The sequence below is a fragment of the Paroedura picta genome, chromosome 4 (genome assembly GCF_049243985.1).
Source record: "Paroedura picta isolate Pp20150507F chromosome 4, Ppicta_v3.0, whole genome shotgun sequence".
Classification (NCBI taxonomy): Eukaryota; Metazoa; Chordata; class Lepidosauria; order Squamata; family Gekkonidae; genus Paroedura; species Paroedura picta.
Genome location: NC_135372.1, coordinates 78,969,303 through 78,995,145, shown reverse-complemented (window position 1 = coordinate 78,995,145; position 25,843 = coordinate 78,969,303). Strand labels below are relative to the sequence as shown.

Sequence of the window (25,843 nt, the reverse complement as noted above, 5' to 3'; positions counted from 1 at the left end):
CCTTGGTATCTCACATATAGTAATAAGCACTGCCAACTACATTTATGCACCACTTTTAGGCACCAGTGAGTCCCTAAAGGATATTAGAAAAGTTGTATAAAAACCCAACATTAAACATGTACAATTTAAAACAATTGATATCAAATATACATGGTAACTATGTATGTGTGATATAAATAGAAAATAACAGTTTCTTTACCAAGCACTTTAACACATTTTCTTTTTGTCCAATACTGGGCAATCAGCTTCCAAAAGGGTTGTGTCCTTCAGAGCACAGCCTGGCCCTTTAGGTCAATGATTGACAGTACTCCTGGAGCAGTCAGGACACCATAGACTTCCCCCTTTCTCTTTTTAGTGACAGCTCATTCCCTAAAGGGAGACCAGAGGACTTCCAAGCAAACAATTAAAAACATTTATTTTCATTACAAAGAGAATGTCCTTCAGGCCGAATGATATTTTCCCTCCTATGATTCTTTTGATAGTCTATTTACTATCATGTCAGGATACAGTTGTTGCAGCACACACGAAGCTAAAAGAATTGCCTTCCCAGAGGTAAGTCTATGTAATTTAAGATACTGCCTTCCATGTAGAAATTTCTGTCTATCTGGTCAGTAACGTCAATTCAGACTCAGAAGGAGGCATATGGGTATTATTGCCTTTATGCAGCCAGCAGAAAACGATTTATACAACTTCCCCATCACAATATGGTGATAGGGCTGTAACATGAACCAATTTACAGTTTTATAATTATGCATTTTAAAGACATCTCCTTCTGTTTCACAACTTTTCCTCAAACAATTTCATTCCTTGGTTCCCATCTAATTCTAATTTGTTAGCTGTTCTCTATCCTGGGTAAAAGAAAGTGAGCCAATATTTCATATTCTTTCTGTGATAATGAAACCATTCAGCAACAATGAAAAATGCTGTTTCTATTTTTGTGCATCTCCTTTTGGCTTTAACAATAATAAACAATATATATTTTGTAAGAAACACTATTGGGCTTTTCTTAAGCTGCTAATTACAAACTTGGTCCAAAGGAAATATAATGAACAAAGATCAAAAAGTGAGATCTATAATAATTGGAATTTGAAGGGAGAGAGGAGGGAGGAGGTAGAGGGGGAGAATAGATACAGTTAATTATGAAGGCTTATTCTAGTCATCCTTGCTGAAACCAAACAAATATGAGATTTTTGATGTTTGATGAAGTTATCAAACAAAGCAGGATAATGAAGAGGCGATTTTAAAATCTAGGTGAAGGTGAACCAGTTGAATACTTCATGGAAAACTGAAGGGTAGAAGCATACTATTTTGCTTTCACTGAGAACAAAAAGAGATATTTTGGGGCCTCTGTGTGACTGCAGGGTTCTGATGTTTTTCCATAGAGACAGTATGGTTTGATCTAACACACACTGAAGTGTATCCATAGGCTCATCTCTTGAGCATTTGAGTCTTTCATTTAGCTTCCTTTCTTCTGAAGCTTCTGAAGTATCCATTCCTCTTCTAATTATCAGCAGTCTTTCCCCATCCTACAGTCTTTTAAGAAAAATAGACTGCTTGTCATCTGACAAAATGGACTACAGTCTATGAAAAGTCAAGCCATACTATGTCTTGATTTGTAGTGTGTTATAGGAGTCTGTGTTGGCTTATTCTGCTTCTCGATCAAGCATAAGAATTGACAACCAAGGACACAATCAAAGTTGCTCTCTGGAATTTTTCTGGTGTTTTTTGTCTGGAAAAGCACTTGTAAAGGGGATTTCTGACATCCCAAGCTTATCTTTTCACACCATGAATAATGAAACTAGATATTATTGAAGATATGTAGGATGCAAACAAAGCTATGGTTGACAGTGGAAAATTAGGGTTGCCAACTCAGGGTAGAGAAACACCTAGAGATTTTGGGAGTAGAGCCATAGGAAGGAAGGACTTGGGGAGGAGTGAGACCTCCTCATGCTATATTGCCATTGAGTCCACACTCTGATGTAGCCATTTCCTCCTCAACACCTGATCTCTGTCATTTGGAGACTGGTTGCAATTCCAGAAAATCCCCAGACAATCTCAAGGAAAACACACTGTTCACAGTGCAGTGCACAGCCTAAATGAACACACCCTCAGACCTGTGTTGTTTTAAAGCTTTTATTCCTCAATTTGATTATTTATCTACTTCATTTATACTCCACTTTCCCCCAGTGGGAACCAAAAGTGGCTTACAATATTCTCCCCTCCTCTGTTTTATGTGAAGTATGGTACAGTAAGGGTGTAAGACTGGTCCAGGGTCATCCAGCATGCTACTATTTGGCAGCATGGTAATACAAACCTGGATTTCCCAGATACCACTCCAACACTTTAACTGCTATACTACACCAGCTCTTTTCCAGAGAACGACTTTCATTGTGTCCAACATTATTTGGTTTTATGTTTGGTTATTTTTGGTTCTGTTCCTTTACAAAGAAAGAACTTTTTGAGTTCTGCAGGACCTGACAGAGCTCATCGCTGAACCTATGCTTGAAGCCAATTTCCTCCCACCTCTTCTGCTCTCCCTTCCTCTTCTGACACCTCCTAGCACCCAACACCTGGCATGCTATAAATCATCAGACCAGCACCTACGTCATCCAGAAGTGGGAATTAGCCCCATGACCAGGCAAGCGCTGGACTAGGCTGTATTCTGGTTATGGAAATGGTCCTTGAGTATACTTTATGGGGAGTAGAAACTCACTGAAAAGGAACCCACTGATAGAAAGCTGTTCTATTTGTATGTTTTCAATAAATAAAGCTATTGAAAAATTCACAGACTCTGGCATTAATCTGACAGTAATCATTGTGTACTTCCACGCAAAAACATTTTCCTATCCAGTTTTTCTAGAGCTGAACAGAACTTAACAGCAATACCTGGGAAATGTTGTCAATTCCATGCAATGTTTCAACATGGAGGGCTTCAAGAGGTCACTTAAGAAGTATATCCAGGAGCTCATTACCTTGGAAATGACCTTTAGGTTCAGGATGACTAACTGCAGCTTCTCCTGTCATTTATCCAATATGAGCTTTTTAAATGTCTTTGCTATTGTTCCTGTTTTACCAAAAGGGCCTGAAAGAATGAAGGTAAAAAAGATGGCTTGCCTAATACCACTAAAGGCTAGGTCTTTCAATCCTGGCCTGGTATTCTGTTTACTTACTGAACTGTTGGCTTTATAAACATAAATCCCCAGAAATTAAAAAGCCAGGTGATACATTTTTAAAACTGTTTGTCCGTTTCATTAAATTAGCTTGCAATAATTTGTCTTGATTTTGAAGGGCTTTAGAAGTAGTTCCCCAAAGGGGGCATATTGTTTCATCTAAGGTGGCAGTCCTTTGATTCTCATGACCCTGAATATCATCATGGCTTTCTGTCTTAATGCTGTAGTTCATAAGGGCCTTGGAGAAAAGAGAAATGGTAGGGAGTCTGTGGAATATGGTTGCCTTGCTCTAAATGAGGCTTACTGGGGCTCTTTCCCCATAACCATCCCCATGGTCACGTGCATAGCTATGCACACAATGCTAGCAGCCTTTGCTTGCAGGTTCTGTTTATGTGTTGCTAATGCTAAGACTGAACCTTTTGGCATCCTATCAGAAATATTCAAGAAGGAATGATGTTACGATTTGCCAAATATTTGAGCACGCATGTAGCAGTTCATATGCCAAAGACAGTGCTGATTGTGTTTCCTTTTAACAATCATATTTGCAAAAGTCACATGACTTTATATGAGCTTAAGCGTGCTTAAGTCCCTCTTTAGTTGTGGCCAGGAGGTTTAGTTGAGCTTCCTAAACAGTCACTATACAATACCTGCCTCTGCAAATATATATGCAGCAGTTTCAACTCTTTTATAAAGGTAAACTGACAGTAGACTATTACTGTTACTCAAGACTCCTTGTTTCCATTTTAACATCAAAGTCAGTTAACTGTACCTTGCACAATGTCTCAGCAATAAGTGTTTGCTCTATGACCTTCCAATCTCTGGGAAGCCATTTAGTTGTTTTCCAGGTAAATGGAATCAGCCGCTCTAAATAGTCTTCTCTGATAGCAGGACACAATACACACCACCACAGGGATTACAGTCATCTAAATACACAGTGCTTTATTGCTTCATCTGATGTAGCCTTGCTATACAACACATGCCAGAGATACAGAGGTCTGTATACAAAGTAAATCTTGCCTCTCCAAAATGAAACAAAATGGGGATTACTAGTGACTTACTTTATACATTCACTGGTAATCAGTAGCATATTGTGTAAGAAGTGATTCTTACAGAGGAAGATCCTGCTCTATTCACTCAACTAGAGGGCATATCCACATCAAAAGAGACCATCTAACAGATAAGTGGAATCCACAATGCTAAAATTATGCCCTTCTAAATTCCTGGTTTATTTATATATATATTCCCTATTTTTCTGTAGATTTGTCCCTACAATGTGGATTTTTGAATCCAGATTCTAGGGGGTCAATTCAGAATTAAATATGATGATACTGTTTCTGAGCAGAAGGCTATATTTCATTACCATTTTGCAAAGAATGTAGAGTCAATCCCAAATTTGCCATTGATCTTCCCAGAGCATTCTCTTTTCTTCCCCTTGCTCTCATGACACACCTGTGAGAGAGTAATGTCTTCCTCTGGGATAGATGGGAATGAAGGAAAGAGGGAGTGCTGTGAGATTCCTGCATTTTATGTCATGGTGGGGGAGAGCAATATGGAATTATTCTGAAAGTGTGTTATGAGGTAAATGTCACTTCAGAATATTTGAGAACTATGGCACTGACATGATACAAAATTCCATGCTCCCAGCAAGTTGCAAATTTAGAAAGATATAAATCCAGAAAATAATGACACTTTTTATTTGAGCAGGTAGGGATACTAAGATATATTTGCTAGTATAAGAAATATTCGCTAGTATTTTGTAAGTCACCCTGAGTCTACTGGGAAAAGTGGCATGCATAAACAAACAAACACACAAAGATTATGTACATAAGTCTCTGAACAAATGTATCTTTCTGAGGACAAGGTCCTTTATTTTTTAAAACAAAATATGCCTTGCTTCTGCCCAGGTTCAGGGCCAGGTTGAGGCAACCAGAGTTTTTGAAACCAAGAGACATTTACTTTCTACTGGAAGGGATGAGTATTGTGCTGAAACAGACTTTGACGTGGATTATGGAAACTCAGACTCTCTTACTGTTTTTAAAAGATCAAGAAGACAAGCTGGAGCTCCCTTACAAGTTGACTGTGAGCTGGGTCAGTGGTCAGAATGGACTGAATGTCTTGCCTGTCAAGGAAAAAGGGTAAGGCTGCATTCTAGTATGTCAAAGGTATCCTAAAAATTCCTGTAGTAAGTTCTGCAGAGAGATGAGGTAAAACATTGTTTTTACAATCCATTGTTTCCACAATCCAAAATACAGTTAAATTCTTCTAAGCCCAATGGGCCAAAGTGCAAGTCATGATGCAAGCTAAAGACATGAAAAGGATTCTACTGGATCAGAGCATAAAGAGGCAGCTTTAAATAAATGGCGCATTGTTGATCCAGAACTGCCTCTACACCTGAAGTAAAAGGAGAAAGCATACATTAATTCAGATTTCATTCATGTAGTTTCCCCTGGATTGAATTGACTGTCAGTCAGCCAACAGATTTGGCTTTTCTGAAGGCATGAGAATGCTAAGGGTTTGGAAAAAAAATCACATTTTACTTTATTTTTGTCACTTATAGTCTGCTTTGCACTGACCTGGATAGCCCAGACTAATACAATCTCATTAGATCTTGGAAGCTAAGGAACATTGACCCTGGTCAGTATTTGGAACAGAGACACCAGTGAATAGATGACCCAGGAGGTCTCTTCCATCATTCTATGATTCTATGAATATCATGGTCATGATCCCTAGGTTGACCACTTCTGAATGTCTTTTGCCTTGCAAATCCCAGGCGTCACCAGAAGTCAGCTGTGATGATGGCACGAAAAGAGTCTCCTTTTGTCACTGAGATTCAAGGTAGATTACATCAACACAGTCAATAGAAGAGAGATCCAATGAGCAATGTAATAGGACTAGAATTGCAGAAATTTGAAGCAAAGCAGAAATCCAAGACAAAGTTGAAACAAAGCATAATAATTGATGCAACATATATTAAACAATAAAGAAATAATGTATATAGAGTGCTGTCAAGTTGCAGTCAGCTTATGGTGACCCCAGCAAGGGTTTTTCAAGGCATAGGAGAAGCAGAGGTAGTTTGCCATTGCCCTCCTCCACTGAATCATCTTTGGTGGTCTCCCTCCCAAGTACCAACCAAGTTTAGCTTCCAAGATCTGAAGAGATTGGGCTATACCATGCCACCTTCCCTCCTTAATAAAGAAATTACATATTAGGATAATACATACAGCCTCAGAAAGTAATACAGTTGTGGCAGACTGCACTTTTAAAAGCATAGAAATGCTGTACAAAGAGGCAGAGGACTGTGAAGGTTTAATTCTTCAAAGAACCGGAGAGCCTTGAATGTCTGGCTATTCCAAGAGATCTGATTGGTTAGCATCAGCTGAACAGAGAAACTTTGGAACTGGATGTTAAACAAAATCTTTTGTTATGTTTGAATTTCAAAATGCCTTCAGTGACATTTGAATTGTTTAAGGAAAAGAAGGGCTCCCATTCCTTCCCTCAGGTTTCTGGGCTGAGAAAACAAAGTATTATAATGTGACAGGGTGGGACAGCCAGGACTGTTCAGGGAAGACGAAAACTGATAAGTAGGGCAGCTCAGTCACAGTAAGGAAAGAAAAATGGAAGGAAAATCTTGCATCAAGGGGGCAGGGAGGTAGTGCATGGTGGTATAGTCAGTGGTTCCTTTCCCTCCTTTAAAGCATTTCTTCTGAACCCTTCTGTTATAGTATAGCCATATTTCCTATGTACGAATGCTCTCTAAATAATTCAGTTTAGTATAATTTGTAGAGTGCCAGAACAGTGAAAATCTTTCTGACCTCATCAGCCAGGTCATTCCATATGATGGGTCCACAACAGAGTCTGCATGTGTATGGACAGTTACCTATCTTGCCCATCTGTAAGGTGACACCTGCAGAAGGTCCTGCTCCTGTGAAATAAGCTGTCATGGTGGACCTTAGGCACCATTAAGACCAAAAGGTTTTATTCAAGTTATAAGCTTTCGTGTGCCTGCACATTTCTCCAGGTATAGTGATAATCTTTTTATTTTTCAAAAATATATAGTACAGATATAGAGCTTTATTACATCCTGCCCAATATGGGGGGAGAAGTTGTACTGGCAGTCTCTGGGAGGAAGAACCATGCCACCCAACAGGAACATGCGTCCAGAGCCAAGATTGTGGAACAAATTTTCAGTGCAAGGCGTCTGGTAAGTGAAATTTCATCACTTAGCCCTTTTTGGAACATGAAGAGCCATTGTTCTACTCTCATCTTGTTAATACTCAGAGGGGACCTGACAGTATGGAATTAATGACAATATCCTCTAAGGCCCTACAGAGCAGAATCGAAAATCTATTGCTATAAGAACAAGGTATTAAGCATGTAGAAATGGGCACAATAATGTGCTGTCCTAAAATTATAGCAAGGGTGAATGCTCACTTCTTATTGCCAACAAATATGTGTTTAAGAGAGATCCAGACAAAAAGCAATACATCTTTATTCAATGAGTAATTGAATTGTGAAATTCACTAGCAGTAGATGTAGTGATGGCCATGAGAAGAGATGGTATTTGGAGATTAAATATAGGGATAGGTCCACCAGTGGCTGCTAGCCATAGTAACTAAAGGGAAAATTCCACATTCAGAGGCAGTAAATCTCTGAATACTTGTGCTAAGGATGCAAATTAATGGAAGGCCTCAACCTCTATGCACTGTTTTCCAGCTTTACAGGTCAACTGATTGGATACTGTGTGAAACAGAATGTTGTGCTAGATGGACCAATTGTCTAAACCAGCAAAAATCTTTTTATGTTCTTATGTACATTTGCAGCAGAGTATGCTTCATGATGCTCTTTAGCTGATCATGAAAATAAGAATCAATCTGGGATAAAAATATGCACTTATTTTGGCTTTTGAAAATTTGAGGATCACCAATATGCAGAATGGATTGGTGACTTAAGGAAATGAACCTACCACATTCATATTGGATAAAGAATCGTCACTATCACTAAACATTATAAAGTTGAAGTTGCGTGCAAACCTCACTCCCTACCTGATTGGCTCTCCCTGGGGGTGTGCCAGCAATAGGAAGAAAGCACTCTGCCGATGAAAGCCAGTCAGTTCAAAATGCACTCTGTCAATGAGGATCAATCAGTTCAAATTGTATGCAGACAATGCACTCCCTACCTGATTGGCCATCCCTGGTGGTATGCCACCAATAGGAAGAGAGCACTCTGCCAATGAAAGCCAGTCAGTTCAAAATGCATGTAGCCAACACACTCCCTACCTGATAGGCCCTACCTGGGGGTGTGCAGCCAATAGGGAGAGGGCGAATGGGGGCCAATCAATTCAAATTGCATACAGACAACTCACTCCTTACCTGATTGGCCCTCATTGAGATGGCTGCCTGAAAGAGGCAGACTGTTTGTTGGCTGAAGCGGTATGGCCAGACAAAAGACCAGATACTGCCTGTCAGTGAGTTGTTGGTTGCAGCAAAAAGAGAGAAAATGCTGAAAAATACAAACAACAGAGGACAGTAGCAAAAAAAAAAAAAAAACACCCTGTCTGAAGTGAAGAAGCATGTGATCTGGCAGTAGAACTGGAAGATGGAGGCATAAGAAAGAGATAAACCTGAAGAAGGGAAGTAGTGCAGTTGATCACAAACAGTGCTCTGGGGGAGCAATCCTAAGTATGTCTACTTGTAAGTATGCCTATTTTATTCAATGGGCATTCTTATGATTACAGCCTTGATGTTCTAGTCCTAATGTCTTCAATGAAACTATCTTGACTAGGAAGAAATCATTAGTGTTTGTTTTCAGTATCCTGTATAGTTAAGTAACAGCTTGATTTGAAAGGAGGCTTCTGAACAAAGGAAAGACACCATGTTCCCTTGCTTTACAGTCTAGATTAAAAGAAAATGGCTAATAGAGTGTAATTAGAGAAGTGAACTTGTATAGAGATAGCCACCTCTTATAATTACAGTAATTGAATAACATTAGAAAGAGCCATATTACAAGTGACCAGTTGAACAACACTATTATCCATGTATGTTCAGCAATTAATTCTAGAATAGACATGTTTGTATTATTTGTTATTTTTATCTATTCATCTCAGTACCTAATAAATACAAGGCTATCAGGATATAATGTGTGTTTTACTTTCAAGTATAAATAGAGGCAGTAGAAGGGGATCAATAATAAAGTTTTTAATATATAAGATGGATAAGTCACATTAAGTTAGGTGGCTCATTTGTGAGCAATTTGGAAATGAGTGGTGGATTCTTTTAAAAGCCCAGCCTGCGTAGTTCAATGGCAAAACCTGAAAACCCTTGATGGCAGAGTATGGGACTTTACATATAAACCCATTCCATGATTCTTTATAGCTCTACTCAAGAATGTATGTTTCAGAATGCATACTAATTCTGTAAATTATCATTTAAGCAGTATACTTTTTAACCTCTCTGTATGATATAAGGCATCAGGGGTCTGAAACCAGGGATTCTGGCAGCAGATCCTAGGTGCTGTATTGCAGTCAATCTATTGGCTATATGGCCAGCTAATGACACTTCAGCTTCCATCCCCATAGCTATCAATGCAAGAAGCCAGTAGACTCCTGCATTGCTCTGTAAAGCTGTTTGCTGAGGCCTACCTTCTGGGCAACATATGGCTTTGACACAGACTGAAATACTTGGCCATCAGCTCAACCATCCCCTTGGCTATGGGTTACCAGATTTGCTAGGAACTGAAATATAGTTGCAAAACTATTGCAATATTGCCTTCGAAGTTGTTAAGATTTGCAATCCCTCTAGTTAAATGCTTTTCATGGCATCTGTTCAAGGAGATAACCTTTTCAGAATAGACATTGGGTTGCTCATCTACAGAGCAAACAAGAACCTAAGCTACAAATATAAAGTCAGTTCTGTCCTGAGTTTAATTCTCTTTAATGGAAATGAAAAAGAGCAAGCTTGGGCTGAGCAAGGACAAACAAAATCTGCCCCAAATTATGAATCTGTGTGAGTGACCATTAAGTCCAGCCTTTCCCGGTTAGACCAAATATTGACTCCAGAATTATATAACAAAAAAATTCTGTATCTCTCTGCAGGCCGTTGCCTTAAACAGCACCTTGTATGCAATGGAGAACCAGACTGCAGAGATAAGTCTGATGAGGCTGGTTGTCAGCATGTTGAAAAATTCTGTGATGATGAGCTGCATTCAGTTCCAGGGATCAGTGAAGCAGCTCGGGGGTAAGTTGTAATGCTGCACCTCACTGTGTATCTTTGGGCTTCATTTCAATACAATTGTCAAGAAACAAACACTAATAGCAGATAACACCAGTGGCATTGGGGCACTGAATGCATTTAATCTAAATTGTGGCAAGAGCAAGCAATTTTATCCCAAATCTTACTTATTCCATGTGACTTGTCACACACACACACTACTTGGGGAGAAGACACAGATGAGAAGTTGCCCAGATAAGGAGTGAATAGTGCAAAGAGATATGTGGGGAAGGATTTTCAAAATAAAGGAGAAGAAACCCTTGGCCAGACAAGGATGCTATGTTGGAAGACTAGCTGGCTGTAAGACAGACCAATAGAAAATGGAGAAGGCCCTGGGGCTGGTGGCCCTTGGGTGTGTGCTCCTTGGGCAGGCTGCCAGCGGCCTCGCAACTGCTGCATAGGCAGTGGTGGGGTGCAGCCAGCGGTAGCAGCACAGGGCCATGGCAGCTAACAGGGTGGTGGTGGAAGTTGGTTTCTCCCTGGGGCTAGTGCCACCCCCTAGAAGCCGCCAGCTCCCCTCAGCCTCCGCCTCCGCCTCTGCCTCCACCTCCGCCCCCACTTCAGGCTGCCTCCTTCACCCAGTGGCTGCCACCAGTTTATTCTTGTGGCCGCATCTGCTATCTCCTCACAGACACTGCTGATGCCTCAGGGCGGCTGGGTCATCCTGGTGGCTGTACAGACACTGCTGATGGTCGCGGCTGGGTCATCCTGGTGGTTGTACCTGCCCCCTCATCATATCCATGGTCACTGCCTTCTCATGGCTGCCACCTCCTTCTCCTTGCGGCCACCACCACCACCCCAGGGCCACAGCTGCCGGCTCCTCATGGCCACTGCCACCTCCTGGGGGCCCCCTCCTCCTTGGGGCCAGTGGGGGCACCTTGCAGCCACTGCCACCACTGGCCAGGTGAAGCAGCAGCCTGGGTAGGGCTGGCAGGGAGTATGTGGCTCCAAGGTGGTGTGTGCCTCGCAGCCGGGTTTGGGGGCAGATGCTGTGGGGGCTGGCCCAATCCAGGCATGACCAGCTGTGCTGGCTGCACACAGATTGGTCCCCCATGCAAGAAACAGAGTCCGGACACTGGATGTGTCCCAGACACTGTCCCAAACACTGTCCCGGACAGCAGACTACCCCTATTGCCATTTCAAAAATATATAAAGGCACTATAGTTACAGATACATATTTCAGTTGTGCATAAAATAAGTGTCTGTGGCTCAAAAAGATGTACGCAACAAATGAGCTGGAAACATTAGTAATGAAAATGCACAGAAAGAAATGGTGTACAAAGACAGCATACATACACAAAAAGAAATTAAAGGCTGTATTTGTTCATCCCTGTTCTTTCCCTCTCTCCCCCTCCTTCCTCCCCCTCCTAATACAGCAGCCTTTCATTGGTGCCATGGTGCTCCAAAACACCATGTCAGCCAGTTCCCCACTCAACACGACTAGTTCTAAGAGAACTACTGACTCAGTTCAGAAAATAAAATCGGGGGTATGACCTGCCACATGCTTGAGGATATGACATGCCCTTAAAGTGTCAGCTTCCCTTTCACTTCAGGTATCTTCCAGTGAAACAACATTCAAGTGAAGCCAAGAAGTGGAAAGAGTTTTTTGTAATAAATTGGTACTTACATTATTTCTTTTGCTGGTCATTATTAAAGGTTCAATATACTTACAAAAGAACAAGTGCAGCTGGTCTATGATCCTGCCTACTATGGGGGCCAGTGCGAATGGGTCTATAATGGGGAATGGCGAAAGATCAAGTACGATGTTACATGTGAACGTTTGTACCATGGAGAAGATGAGAAATATTTCCGAAAGCCGTACAATGTTCACTTCTATCAGTTTCTAGTGAGTATTTGCTGGCTACGGTTAAGAATTATGCTGATCCCTATTGCTGGATTCTAGCACCCTGGCTTCTGTGTAATTGGAATGCTCCAATGAGAGGACTGTGCTGCAGTACTGCTAGCCATGCTGGGTTACCTTACAATGCCATTTCAAAATACCTTTCCCCCATTGGAAAAGAAACCAAAGGGCCCCATGTCCATACCTCGGTGTGCCCTAATGCAGTTTAGAGGAGGCCCAGGGGCCTTTTATGCAGACACAGTAGACTCTTAAATGCACTGAGGGAATGAAAGGCCTTTGGAAAAGTCCACTTAACCTTTATGAAAATAATGCTATATCTAATCAGCTAACTTAATTACATGATCTTTAATTGAATTTTGAAAATTCCAAACTGCTTAGTGGCCTATAATATGGCTGTAAAGTTTAATACCACTTGCAAGTACATCAAAAAAGGGGGAATATGTCTGTATAAATGAATCTATAACTGTACAGGTCTTGCCGGCAAACTCTTGCCTATTTTCAAAATGTTCTTGCAGTACTTCAGGTTTAGTTTTTAGAGGAAAAGTATTATCAGGCTGAATTAAGCTTCTCCATAAAATATTTTAGTTACTTTATGTACAGCTTGTCTTTCTCACTGAGACTCAAGATGAATTGCAAAATATTTCAAAAGATTCAAACAGATATCAAACAATTTCCAAGAAAATGTGATAGGATTAGGATTACACAATATGACAACAATGCAAACAATAAACTGGCCAGGGCAAGATATGCCATAGCATTGAAGAAAGTGGACTACAAAGATAGCAGACAATAAAGGAGAAGCAAGCTGATAGCTACAATAGAACTAATGGGTGTTCCTTGCATTTCAGGCACATGCTGATTCTGGCTTTTCTTCCGAGTTCTATGCTGATGCCACAGATTTACTGGATGCCCTGAAAACTGATTCCTCTGACATCACCAGTGTTACACTTGGCATAGGCCCACCTAGTGTACCTGGCTCCTTGGACCTAGGCTTCCGTTTAGCATTGGGAGTAGGGAATCTGCAAAATATTACTCAGTATGCAGCAAAGGTAACAAAACAAAAAAAGACTTCTGCCTTCTTATTCATGTGCTGCTGACTTGCCCAACTGCTGTGTAAATGATGTTGGTTTTATTTCCCTGCCCACTTTGTTCCCCCTTGAAACAATAATAATTGTACCTTAATTTGTTTATGTAATTGCACATGTGTGATATCATTAGCAAGTCTGTTTGCTTTCCTTATTGCACTGAAGCACACAGCAGCATTATAACAGGAATGAAATTGAATTACAAAGTAGAACAACACATGCCATCTCACCCCATTCTGTTTCATGGTGACATTAAGTATATAAATGAGTAAGTGCTCCGAGGAGTGAACAGGGAGGGAGGATATAAAGCCCTGCTCATCAGCAACAGTTGTCTTTGGGGAACATATTCAACTGCCAAATATATCCTGCTCAAATGAGTACAAAGTAGAATGCCATGATACAAGAAGCTTTTACTAGTGTTTCTTTTTTCAAAGAAAGCTTGGCAATCCAGAGGTGTAAATAGAGATGGTTTATTTTAAATGGAAGAATGACATGGAACATGATTGCAGGGAGGGATCTGTGAATAATCTGCAGGTGGTAGACAGAAGAGAAAGAAGGGAAAGTATTTTTCCCTTTTTGTTCCTTTACAAAATATTCCATTTCTTCCTACTTTCATTACTCTTTTGGAGGAAAAAATATCCTGGAGTGAGAAACTGGACTCAGTGGAGGCCAACACATATCCCCCCCATCCCAGTCCAGTGAGAACCAAATCCTCTTGCAGCTTCCTTCCCATAGAACAGAGGTGGCCAAAATGTGGCTCTCCAGATGTCCATGGACATGTGCTGGCAGGGACTCATGCGGGGTTGTAGTCGCATATGTGTAACAAAATCTGCTTACCTTCTGTATGTACAGATTGTGCTTTAATCATAACTTGGATTGTGTTATGTTTATTTGTGATGAAGTGAGGTGTCTGGATTTCAAGGTTTAGTGACAGAGGGTTTTGTAACAACATGACTAGTCTATGTTACATCTATGATCCTAAAGAGCAGTGACCAAATGTGTAATTCAACTTGTTTATTAAGTTCCTGCTCTCCTTCATGTGAACTTGGACAATAAAATAACAAGCGTTTTGGACTGCTTCAGGCCAAAATTGACCCCAAAATGGCTCCTTTTGGGCACAAAATGGTCCAAAACAGCATGTGTTATAAATTTAAATGTCTGAAACCCAGCCCTCAGGAACTCTTTGGAGGCAGCCATTTAAATTCTTAAAGGGATAAGCAGAGATTCATGAGGAACTGCTTGTCAGTTTCCCACTTCTTCGTTTCCCGCCCTTGGCCTGGCTCCCTGGGCACAGGGGAGGGGGGAGGGCCATTTAAGAATTAAAGAGAATGCAGAGAGCTCAGCCAACTCTGAGTTTTCTGTTGTTGCTAGCAGGGCTCACTGAGCTGTTTTCAGCAGGCTCCACAAATCCCTGAGGATGGCATTTCTTCTCTCCTTCTCCCCAGAAAGGGAACTTTGAGCAGCAAAACCCACACTACTTTTGTCTGCTGCCTTCAAGATTCCAATCCAAACTGCTTCCCCAGAGAGAGACATGCCCAGGCACCCAGCAGAGCAAGTGCTGTCCCACTTTACTTTCCTGCTTCCCTTCTCCCAATTTGTCCAGCCATCAGGCACCATTTCCCCAAAATAGGGAGGGGAGGGGGGAGTCAGCCCTGTAAGCTCAGACTAGCTTGAAGTGTGCCTGCACAGAAAAGCTCATACCTTGAATAAAAGTTTGTTGCTCTTAAAGGTGCTGCTAAACTCTCAATTTGTTCTAGCTTGAGAGGAGAAAAGGGGGAGCCAGGATGGCAAATAGCTAAAGAGCCACTCAGGGCTCTTCTCCAAAGAGCTGACAGTGCTGAGGAATGTTAACAGGCAGCTTCTGCATAGGGTTTTCAAGCAAGAGGTGAACATTGCCAGCCCCTGTGTGGCAACTTTGGACTTCCGTGTTAAAGATGCCAGCCTCCAGATAGGATTTGGGGATCCCCTGGAGGTACAGGTCATCTGCAGACTACAGATCAGTTCGCTTTGAGAAAATGGCTGCTTTGGAGGGTGGACTGTATGGCATTGTACCCCACCAAGGTCTCTTATACCCCCCAAACGCCATCCCAAAATCTCTAGGAATCCCCCAAACTGGATCTGGGGCAACTGTATCTGGGGCAACCGTATCCCTCATTCCTAAGGTGACCAGATTGTGTGGGGGCTAAAGCGGGGCACCAGGGGCAAGGGGGAGTGGCGGCAGCAGCAGCTCCTGCTCAGCGGCAGCAGGGGGGCAGCGGATCCTGCTCGGTGGCGGCAGCAGGGCCTGTCTCTGAGGAGGAGGGCTTGTCTGGGATCCATCGCGGGACTTACCTGGGGCACTGTTGCTGATGCTCCACGGCGGCCATCCTACTCAGCCACCTGCTCTCCTACCTGCCTGGCGGGGAAAGCACCCCCGGGTCCGGCTCGCTGCTGCCACCGCCGCTGCCCAAAGCCAGGCTGGTTCGAGTGGCTTGTGAGGCTGCCCACAGCCAGATGGGACTTTTAAAAAAGCCTCAGGATGAGGGACATTTCTCCAGAAAGCATGATTGTCCCGCAAGATACAGGACGAATGGGCACCTTACTCATCCCCCAGTATTGCTCATAGACTTGGCAACTTGCTTGTAGCTTTCCCTGCTTTTGCCCTGGCTCCCAGGTCAAAGGGGAGGGGGAAGGAGGCTGACCAATGGCTAGGTTCTTTATGGAGCTAAGGCTAGAATAGAGAATCTATTCCCCATCATACCCCTAGAAGAAGAAGAGTTGGTCCTTATATGCCACTTTTCTCTACCCAAAGGAGGCTCAAAGCAGCTTACAGTCGCCTAGAAGTGGACCCCCTAGTCCAAAAGTCTTTTAACTTGGGATTCATCAGACAAGAGGCTCTGACACCCAGAAGTTTTGGAGCCACCCCACCTCCCCAGGCCATGGAGAAGGTGGGAACTTGCAATTTGCCATTGATTTCAATTACACCCATTATTTTCTCTGGGGATGACAACATTTAAAACATTTCCCTGGGAAGAATCTCCCTGCCAATATAAAATTTTCACTGCAGGGAACATACTGGGATAGAACTGGTATAGAAACCACTGATGTCCTAGGGGTTCCCCCCCACACACACACACACATACACACACTTAATTGGCAGAGTAGTCATATAGTATAGCGTTAAAAGCTGACATCCTTCTACTTACTGAATGGGTACAGCCCATTCTCCCACTTCCAGATTGTACTGCCTTATTCTGCTGCTTGCGTAAGACCTGACCTAGGACTATTGAGTGTAATCTTCACTCTCAGTCTCCGTGTTCCATACTTGGAAAATGGTTACTGTGATTGTTTGGTGGCAACCAAGTATTTCTGTAGTTCTCAAGTGCATTGTTAGACTAAGGTTCAGCATGGCCTCCTGAGTTGGTGGCTCATTGGTGCTGTGGGTGCTGCAGGGTACCATGTGGAGTGGGTGAGCGCCACCGACGCACTTGCCTTGGTGGTCAGGCACATCTGTGTCAAGGCTCGTGGAGCAGTGAGCAGAGACGCTCAAAAGGCGGGAGTTGTAGGGGTCGGGCCAAACAGTGCGGCCAGCTTTGCTGGCTGTCCCCTGATTGACTGTATTCCAACTTGGACACCCCAGACATGCTCCACTCCTCAGCCAGTTTCACAAATATTAAGAGGAACCATGGATAAGATAACCATTGAATATTAATTCCTTCATCTCTGATATTTTGCCAATATTTAAATTTGTATCTGTCTTTGCAATTTGAAACAAGAAATTTAATTTTGGCAATGCATTCATTTTAATTACTGAAATTCTTCCCAGCCAGGAGAGTTTAAATTATTTCTATATGGATAAATCTGCTTGGAGCAATTTCCAAGTTTTCTGATAATTGCTATTAAAAAGATTAGAATTTTGTCTAGTCACATTTTTTCCCAAATATCTAATAGAGTTGGTAGCTAATGTGCATTCTGTACTCTTTATAATATTTTCTACCTGTTACATTAATTTTTAAATAGTTTTTGTCTTTTTCCTATTGGTTTTATAACCTAAGTTACAAATTCTTCAATGTGATCTATTCTGTACCATAACAATTTGGGAGGGGGGTGTCTGAAACTGTTAAAACGTCATTTGCATAGCTTTGCATTTTCAATTGTGTATCTTCCACCTTTAATCATAGAATCATAGAATCATAGAGTTGGAAGGGGCCATACAGGCCATCTAGTCCAACCCCCTGCTCAACGCAGGATTAGCCCTAAGCATCCTAAAGCATCCAAGAAAAGTGTGCATCCAACCTTTGCTTGAAGACTTCCAGTGAGGGGGCGCTCACCACCTCCTTAGGCAGCCTATTCCACTGCTGAACTACTCTGACTGTGAAAAACTTTTTCCTGATATCTAGCCTATATCGTTGTACTTGAAGTTTAAACCCATTACTGCGTGTCCTTTCCTCTGCAGCCAGCAGAAACAGCATCCTGCCCTCCTCCAAGTGACAACCTTTCAAATACTTAAAGAGGGCTATCATGTCCCCTCTCAACCTCCTTTTCTCCAGGCTGAACATTCCCAAGTCCCTCAACCTATCTTCATAGGGCTTGGTCCCTTGGCCCCAGATCATCTTCGTCGCTCTCCTCTGTACCCTTTCAATTTTATCGATGTCCTTCTTGAAGTGAGGCCTCCAGAACTGCACACAGTACTCCAGGTGTGGTCTGACCAGTGCCGTATACAATGGGACTATGACATCTTGTGATTTTGATGTGATGCCTCTGTTGATACAACCCAAAATGGCATTTGCCTTTTTTACCGCTGCATCACACTGCCTGCTCATGTTTAGTTTACAATCCACAAGTACCCCAAGGTCTCGTTCACACACAGTGCTACCTAGAAGCGTATCCCCCATCCAGTAGGCATGCTTTTCATTTTTCTGACCCAGATGCAGAACTTTACACTTATCTTTATTAAATTGCATCTTGTTCTCATTTGCCCATTTTTCCATTGTGTTCAGATCTCGTTGAACTCTGTCTCTATCTTCCGGAGTATTTGCCAGTCCTCCCAATTTGGTGTCATCTGCAAACTTGATGAGTAGTCCCTCCACCCCCTCATCTAGATCATTAATAAATATGTTAAAAAGTACCGGGCCGAGCACCGAGCCCTGAGGTACCCCGCTACTCACCTCTCTCCAGTCTGATGAAACACCATTGACAACAACTCTTTGAGTGCGGTTCTCTAACCAATTCCCTATCCACCTATCTGAAAATCCAGATTGCAGTCCTTCAACTTATCCATCAGAACATCATGGGGAACCTTGTCAAAAGCTTTACTAAAATCCAAGTAAATGACATCAACCGAATTTCCTCGATCCAGCAAACCTGTTACTTGGTCAAAAAAGGAAACTAGGTTGGTCTGGCAGGACCTGTTGGAGACAAATCCATGCTGACTTCCTTGGATCACCAAATTATCCACCAGATGTTTGCAGATCACTCCCTTTAATATCTGTTCCATTATCTTCCCCACAACGGAGGTCAGACTCACTGGTCTGTAGTTTCCCGGGTCATCCTTCCTCCCTTTTTTGAAGATCGGAATAACGTTTGCTCTTTTCCAGTCCTCCGGGACATCTCCAGTCCTTAAAGAGGTTCCGAAGATGATGGACAAGGGCTGTGCAAGTTCTCTGGAAAGTTCTTTGAGTACTCTCGGGTGCATTTCATCTGGACCAGGGGATTTGAACTCATCCAGTGCAGCTAAATGCCTCTCGACAACCTCTCTATCCATGTTAACCTGCCACCCAGACACTATCCTTTGGCTACAGCCATCTCTAGATGTGCCTAAACACTTTGACCTGTGGGAAAAAATAGATGTAAAATAGGCACTAAGCCTTTCTGCTTTCTCTGCATCTTTCGTTAGAGTTTGTCCATCCGCACCCAACAGCGGGCCTATTGCCTCCTTTACTTTACGTTTGCTCCTCACGTAACTGAAAAATCTTTTCTTGTTACAGTGGGCTTCCCTGGCCAATCTTAGCTCACTCTCAGATTTGGCCTTTCTGATGATTGATCTACAGTGCCTAGTAACCTGTAGGTACTCTTCTTTAGAGCTCTGTCCTTCCCTCCATTTCCTGAACATTTTCCTTTTCTTTCTTAGTTCCTCTTGAAGTTCTCTGTTCATCCAAATAGGCTTCTTAGAGCTCCTGCAGTGTTTTCGTATTTCTGGAATAGTCATTGATTGAGCATGCAATAGCTCTTGTTTGAGTAGCGCCCACCCTTCACATGCTCCCTTCCCTTCCAGCATTCTCGTCCATGGTATGACACTCATCATGTCTCTGAGTTTATTAAAGTTTGCCCTACGAAAATCCAACATCCGCGTCTGGCTACAAGCTTCCTTGGCTCCCCATCTCAAAAGGAATTCTATGAGGACATGGTCACTTCCCCCTAGGGTCCCCACCTCCTTCACCTCATCCACCAACTCTTGCCTGTTGGTCAGTATTAAGTCCAGTATGGCTGAACCTCTTGTGGGTTCATCTACCATTTGATAAATGAAATTGTCAGCCAGGCAGGTCAGAAACTTGCATGACTGAGGACGCTTCGCAGAGTTTGTTTCCCAGCACACATCTGGGAAATTGAAGTCACCCATGATGACAAGGTCCTGCCGTTTGGATATTTTCTCAAGCTGCTCACAAAGTGCAGCATCCACATCCTCTCGTTGGTCAGGCGGTCGGTAGCAGACACCAACCACCACACTGTTTGTTTTCCCCTTGCTTATTTTCACCCAGATGCTTTCCACTGTAGATATGCTCTCCTTCACTAGAATTTCCTGACAGGTAAGCCCTTTCTTCACATACAGTGCCACTCCTCCACCTCTTCGATCTATTCTGTTTTTTCTGAACAGTTCATATCCATCCACCATTACATTCCAGTCATGAGAATCATTCCACCAAGTTTCTGTGATGCCTACTAGATCATACCTTTCCATCAGCATGAGAAGTTCCAGCTCTTCCTTTTTATTGCCCATGCTTCGGGCGTTAGTATAAAGACATCTGAATCCTTTTACTTTTGGTTCCCTATGAGCTGGCCTTGCCGGTTGGGCTGCCTCCGATAGTTTTCCTTCCATACACTCCGTATGTTGATCGTCTCCTTCCCCTAGTGGCTTTAGTTTAAAGCTCTCCTGATGAATCTCCCCAGGTTCCTGCCAAACACATTCTTCCCCAGTTTCGATAAGTGCAGTCCATCAGGTGCTAGTAGGCCTTCCTCAAGAAAGCCTATCCCATGGTCCCAGAAACCAAATCTCTCCTGCCGGCACCAACTACGCAGCCAGTGATTCACCTCCATTATCTTCCTCTCCCGACGCATTCCTCTTCCCTTGACAGGCAAGATTGAAGAGAATACCACTTGTGCCCCCATTTGCTTGAGCTTCCTCCCCAGATCTTGATAGTCTTTTTTAATAGGAGCGATGGTATTCAGGGACATGTCATTTGTTCCCACATGGACCATCACAAATGGGTAGCGATCCGTAGATTTGAGGAGTTTGGGCAGCCTTTCTGAAACATCTTTAATTTTCGCCCCTGGCAAGCAACACACCTCTCGGGTTAGGGGGTCGGGCCCAGCCACATGGCGATCCATTCCTCTTAGCAGGGAGTCTCCAATTACCAGTACTCTCCTTTTTTTTTTCTTCTCAACTCCATTTCCTTCTGTCCCCATGGCCTCTTCCCTTTGTCTTAGAGTTTGTTTTGGGACCTCTTCCTTTGTTGACCCTTGCACCTCCTCTGCAAGGGCCTGAAATCTATTCTGGAGCTCCAAAGGCCCCGAGAACTGTCTCGCCCTTCGCCGTTCAGTCTTTTTCCGAACTGCCTGCAGAGGCTCCCTATTGTGGTCAACCTCCTTGTCCTCTTCAGGACTGGTTGTATTCTCTTTATTCTCTTTATTCCATGTTGCAGAGCTCTGGACTACGAACTCCTCCCCTTTCTTACTTTGGGTCAGAGTAATAATTCTGTTTTCTAGTGCCCTAATCTTTTCCTCCAAAAGTCTTACCAGCTTACACTTGGGGCAGCTGTAGTCCGTCTTGTCTTCTGGGAGGAAGGCAATCATGTCACACTCACTGCAGATGATGGGATGAGTGTCCTGGAGGTCCATTGTAATGTCTAGGCAGTGGAATTACTAGGGAAATATAATCTACTGATGATATAATCTACTGATTCTAATTGCTCAGCCAAGAACCACAGGCCAAGAGCCCTTTGTCTCTCGCCCTTTGTCTCTCGCTCGCGCCTCTGGTGAGGAGTAGCCCTTTTTAAGCCTCCCAACAATTACCCAGCAATCACCTCACCCAGGCAGAACAATAGCCTCACCTGGTCAGCAGCAACTCTCCCCAGTAGCTCTCTCCACGTGCTCTCAGTTGTCTGAGCTCTGCCTCTGGTGAGGAGTAGCCCTTTTTAAGCCTCCCAACAATTACCCAGCAATCACCTCACCCAGGCAGAACAATAGCCTCACCTGGTCAGCAGCAACTCTCCCCAGTAGCTCTCTCCACGTGCTCTCAGTTGTCTGAGCTCATCTTTTAATCTTTTAATCTTTGTATCATCATTATACCTAGAATCTCTATCACTAAAATAGATAGCAATGATAGGAGGACAATCTTGTTTTCATTTTACAATCAATACTGTGTTAATTTTCCATTTATTAAAAAAAATTGTTTGCTAATTCAAGTATATACCTTACATCCATTTCCAGAATTCTGGACCACAGCCCATATTCCAAGGAATATTCAATAAAAAGGCCAAGTTATATTATCAAATGCTTTTTTTTCTTATTCAAAATTAAGTTATTATATTCTATTATTATTCACTTACTATTATACATTTTACATTATATTTTATATATTCCTTTGATGCAAAACATGTTTGATTAATATCTATTGTGTGGTATGCATTTTCTCAAATTTTCTGCCATTATTATAGCAAGGATTTTATAGTATACATTCAGTAAGATTATTGGTCTGGAGGTGTTGCTGCCTTCTTTATATATTGACATTATATAACATCTTGCCACAGAGCAGGAATTATCTTTCCTTTTATTCATTCATAAATTTTGTAATGGTATTACTAATATTTATTTAAAATATTTATAATGCATTGCTATTAGCCTATCCAGTTTGGTGTAGTGGTTAGGAGTGCTGAATTCTAATCTGGCTTGCAGGGTTTGATACTGCACTTCCCCACATGCAGCCAGCTGCGTGACCTTGGGCTTGCCACAGCACTGATAAAGCTGTTCTGACCGAGCAGTGATATCCGGGCTCTCTCAGCCTCACCCACCTTACAGGGTGTCTGTTGTGGGGAGAGGAAAAGGAAGGTGAATGTAAGCCACTTTGAGCCTCCTTCGGGTAGAAAAAAGCAGCATATAAGAACCAACCCTCCTCCTCCAACACCTCCAACGCCGCCTCCTCCTCCTCCTCCTCCTCCTCCTCCTCCTCCTCCTCCACCACGGACCGGTCCACGGTCTCCAGACCGGGGGTTGGGGGCCACTGTTGTAGGCAATATATAAATTTATAATTTTCCATTAAATTAACTAAAAGGACATGATGATAGTTGTGTTTTTTATCTTTCTGGTGGACTTGAGTCATTTGAGTGCAGAATTTTGCTGTCTGGCATGAAACAGATGCTTTTCATCCATGATAAATCCATTTCTATACATGTTATTACTCTTTTTTCTTTCTCCTTCCTGTGTTAATACACCAAATATCTTCCATGCTTATTTGCATGCTCACAATGCCTTTCTTTAAACAATTTTACTTTTACTGTATATCTTCCATTTCCACCATATCTCATTGAAACAGTTTTTAAAAATCTACAAACACTGTAAATCATCACTGTAATGTAATAATGGTCATGTGGTTTTTGAAAAGGGATATATACTTGCCATTTTATTACCAGTGTCTAAACATTCAAGATATTGGCTTAAAATTATAACATTTTATATGCTTAGGTATCAGATCATTAAATATGTTCATAAAGCCAACTTAGAGTTGGGAGTAACCACATTATCTGAATCAACCACTGTGCCAGTTCTTTGTCAATTCTATTGAACTGGCATAATAGCTAGCTACTTTGTACCACTGGCCTGTAGTTTTCTTACCAGAAGGTATAACTCCCCTAAGAAGTTTAAAAAAGAGACTTTCTGCTGTGTTTTTTTCTACAGAATGTAGGATTTATTCGAACACTTACCAAAGTACAGACAGCTCGTTTCAAGATGAGAAGAGAGGATATATTTCTGGATGAAAATATGCTTCAATTTCTGATGGATCTTCCAGATCAGTACAACTATGGACTGTATGCCAAGTTTATAAACATTTACGGCACCCACTTCATGACATCTGGGACAATGGGAGGCATCTTTGAATACATAATTGTTGTTGACCAAGATGAAATGAGGAGAGAAGGTGAGCATTTTTATTTATCACTATATCTAATTGTAAAAATGATGTACCCCTGTGTGGATAAAATAAGCCACAGAAGCAGGACATGCACAGACAAAATAGGAAACTCTATCCCCTTAAAACCCAGGATAAAAAACGCTACAGAAGTATGGTTGCCAAATTTGTGTTGGAAAATTCCTGAAATGTGTAGTTGGATGCTGGGCGAGAGTCAATTTTGGAAAGGGAAAGGAGCTCAGTAAGGATATGATGCCTTACAGTTCATCCTCCAAAGCTGCCATGTTCTCCAGAGGGATTGAATTCTAGACTTGAGTTCAGTTGTAATTTTGAGAGAACTTTAGGTCCCACCTGGAGGTTGGCAGCCCTATTCAGAAAGGATGAATTATTGAAGGCTGATGATTTATAAGAACAAAAGAGAAAGTAGTCTGCTCATTCTGAGGAATCATGGAAGGCGAGATATTATAGGATGAGGTACCCCCCCCCCCCCGGTTAATCACAGTACTATTAGCTTATTTTGCCTATTCAACATGTTATATATAAAATTATTTTAGAAATATAAATATCATTGACTCACAGGAGGATCACTAAGCCACACACTACCTTATCTATTCCACAAATGTGAGATACATCTCCTGAAGTTAATATACAAGTTTCCTTACAGGTATAGCAATAATACCCATGCTGACTCAAAGCACACAAGATGGCACCCCACCAACAAATCTAGGCAGGTCCTTGTTTATTCAGAATATGCAAAAAGCTATACCTGTCATTTTACATTAGAAGGCTTTCAGCCTGCATAATGAGGTTGTTTCATTTTTCAGCAAAGAAAGGCATGCAAGATGGTGGGGTATTTTCTGTAAATCATGTTTATGTAAGGTATCATCTGCAGTTATTTGCAGACACAACTGGAGAGTTGGAGCATAAAGCTTTCTCATCATGAATGGGAAATTTAGTACTATAATAGCATGACTATCTGGTACACTAAGCAGATTGTTCACTTGTACAAAGCTATCTATTGTGTTATTTATGCAAGAACCCATGTGCCGTCTGTGATACCAATAGACATTAGTCATTCATATTCCCTTCCAAAAGTTCTGGTTTGGTAACTCCACTCTAGGGTTCTCCACTTGAAATAGTAAAAGTGCAAGATAAGGCTCAGACTTCTGGCTTGGCCAGGTAGCTTTAAGCTTTGGATGACTTCTTCTGCAATTTTGCCCCCCCCCCCCCCGACTAGACATGCAGCCCACATTATTCCACAGAGCTGTTGCGGATATAAGCTGTGGAGTGGGTACAGCTGGCTTTTCCTGCTAGCTGATGAGGTATTCAAAAGCAAAACTAAAACCCACGCAACCAAAATGACAGAAAGTATTTCACAATCTTTCAACCTCTTCATTTTGTTTTTGTTTTTTAAATACTACAAAATCAAGGAGGGAGAGGAGGCAGATGTTTCTGGTCATTATTTGTAAGAACTGATCTTCCTAGCATCACTGAGAACACAATAGCCAGCCCAAGTTCATACTTAAAATGGTGCATGAGTTATAAATTCCAATGAAGCCAAACTGAGTAGGTTTGCCTTGTATAGAACAGTCTTTTGCTGTAATCCTAAATCAGGCTCATGGCATAAAGTGAGCATTACTCCTTTTGCATTAGCATAAGAGTTGTTGAGTATAGAGCAGTTCAGAGCTGAATGCTGATTAAGAGAAATGTGAAAAGAAACAGTAAATGCACAACACCTCAATAACAATCCAGTAGAAAGATGTATTGGATTGGAAGCTGTTCAGACATAAGCTCTCAAGTACAACTTGTGTGCTCAAATGATGTAGTTATTTTCCTTCTGTCATTTAAAACTTACCTGCATTTGTTAATTTTCATATATTTCAAAGGAAACCACATTTCTAAGCATAACCACCCCCCTCCACAATTGGGATAAAATTGCCTTCTCTAAAAGAAAAAACACCTCTGTTTTAGACACAATTAAAATTCTCATTTTTACAAGTCACAGGAAGGAAGGCATTAGCAAGTATCTGTTGCATTCCATTAATAGGATTCTCAACCCCTTAAAAAACACACACACCTAA

General features: G+C 42.0%; 1 protein-coding gene across 2 annotated transcripts in view; it reads left to right on the top strand.

Moving 5' to 3' along the window:
• Positions 1-318: 318 nt before the first annotated feature.
• The window catches only part of C8A (complement C8 alpha chain), a 47,923-nt gene continuing 22,398 nt past the window's right edge, over positions 319-25,843 (top strand). The window contains exons 1-7 of one of the 2 annotated variants that reach the window (XM_077333590.1): positions 319-552; positions 5,212-5,305; positions 7,227-7,371; positions 10,261-10,402; positions 12,092-12,281; positions 13,145-13,345; positions 23,531-23,771. In XM_077333590.1, the coding sequence (XP_077189705.1) occupies positions 434-552; positions 5,212-5,305; positions 7,227-7,371; positions 10,261-10,402; positions 12,092-12,281; positions 13,145-13,345; positions 23,531-23,771 (1,132 nt within the window). In that variant the 5' untranslated portion in view covers positions 319-433. The remainder of the gene's footprint in view (positions 553-5,211; positions 5,306-7,226; positions 7,372-10,260; positions 10,403-12,091; positions 12,282-13,144; positions 13,346-23,530; positions 23,772-25,843) is intronic. The other variant, XM_077333591.1, reaches the window with a different exon arrangement.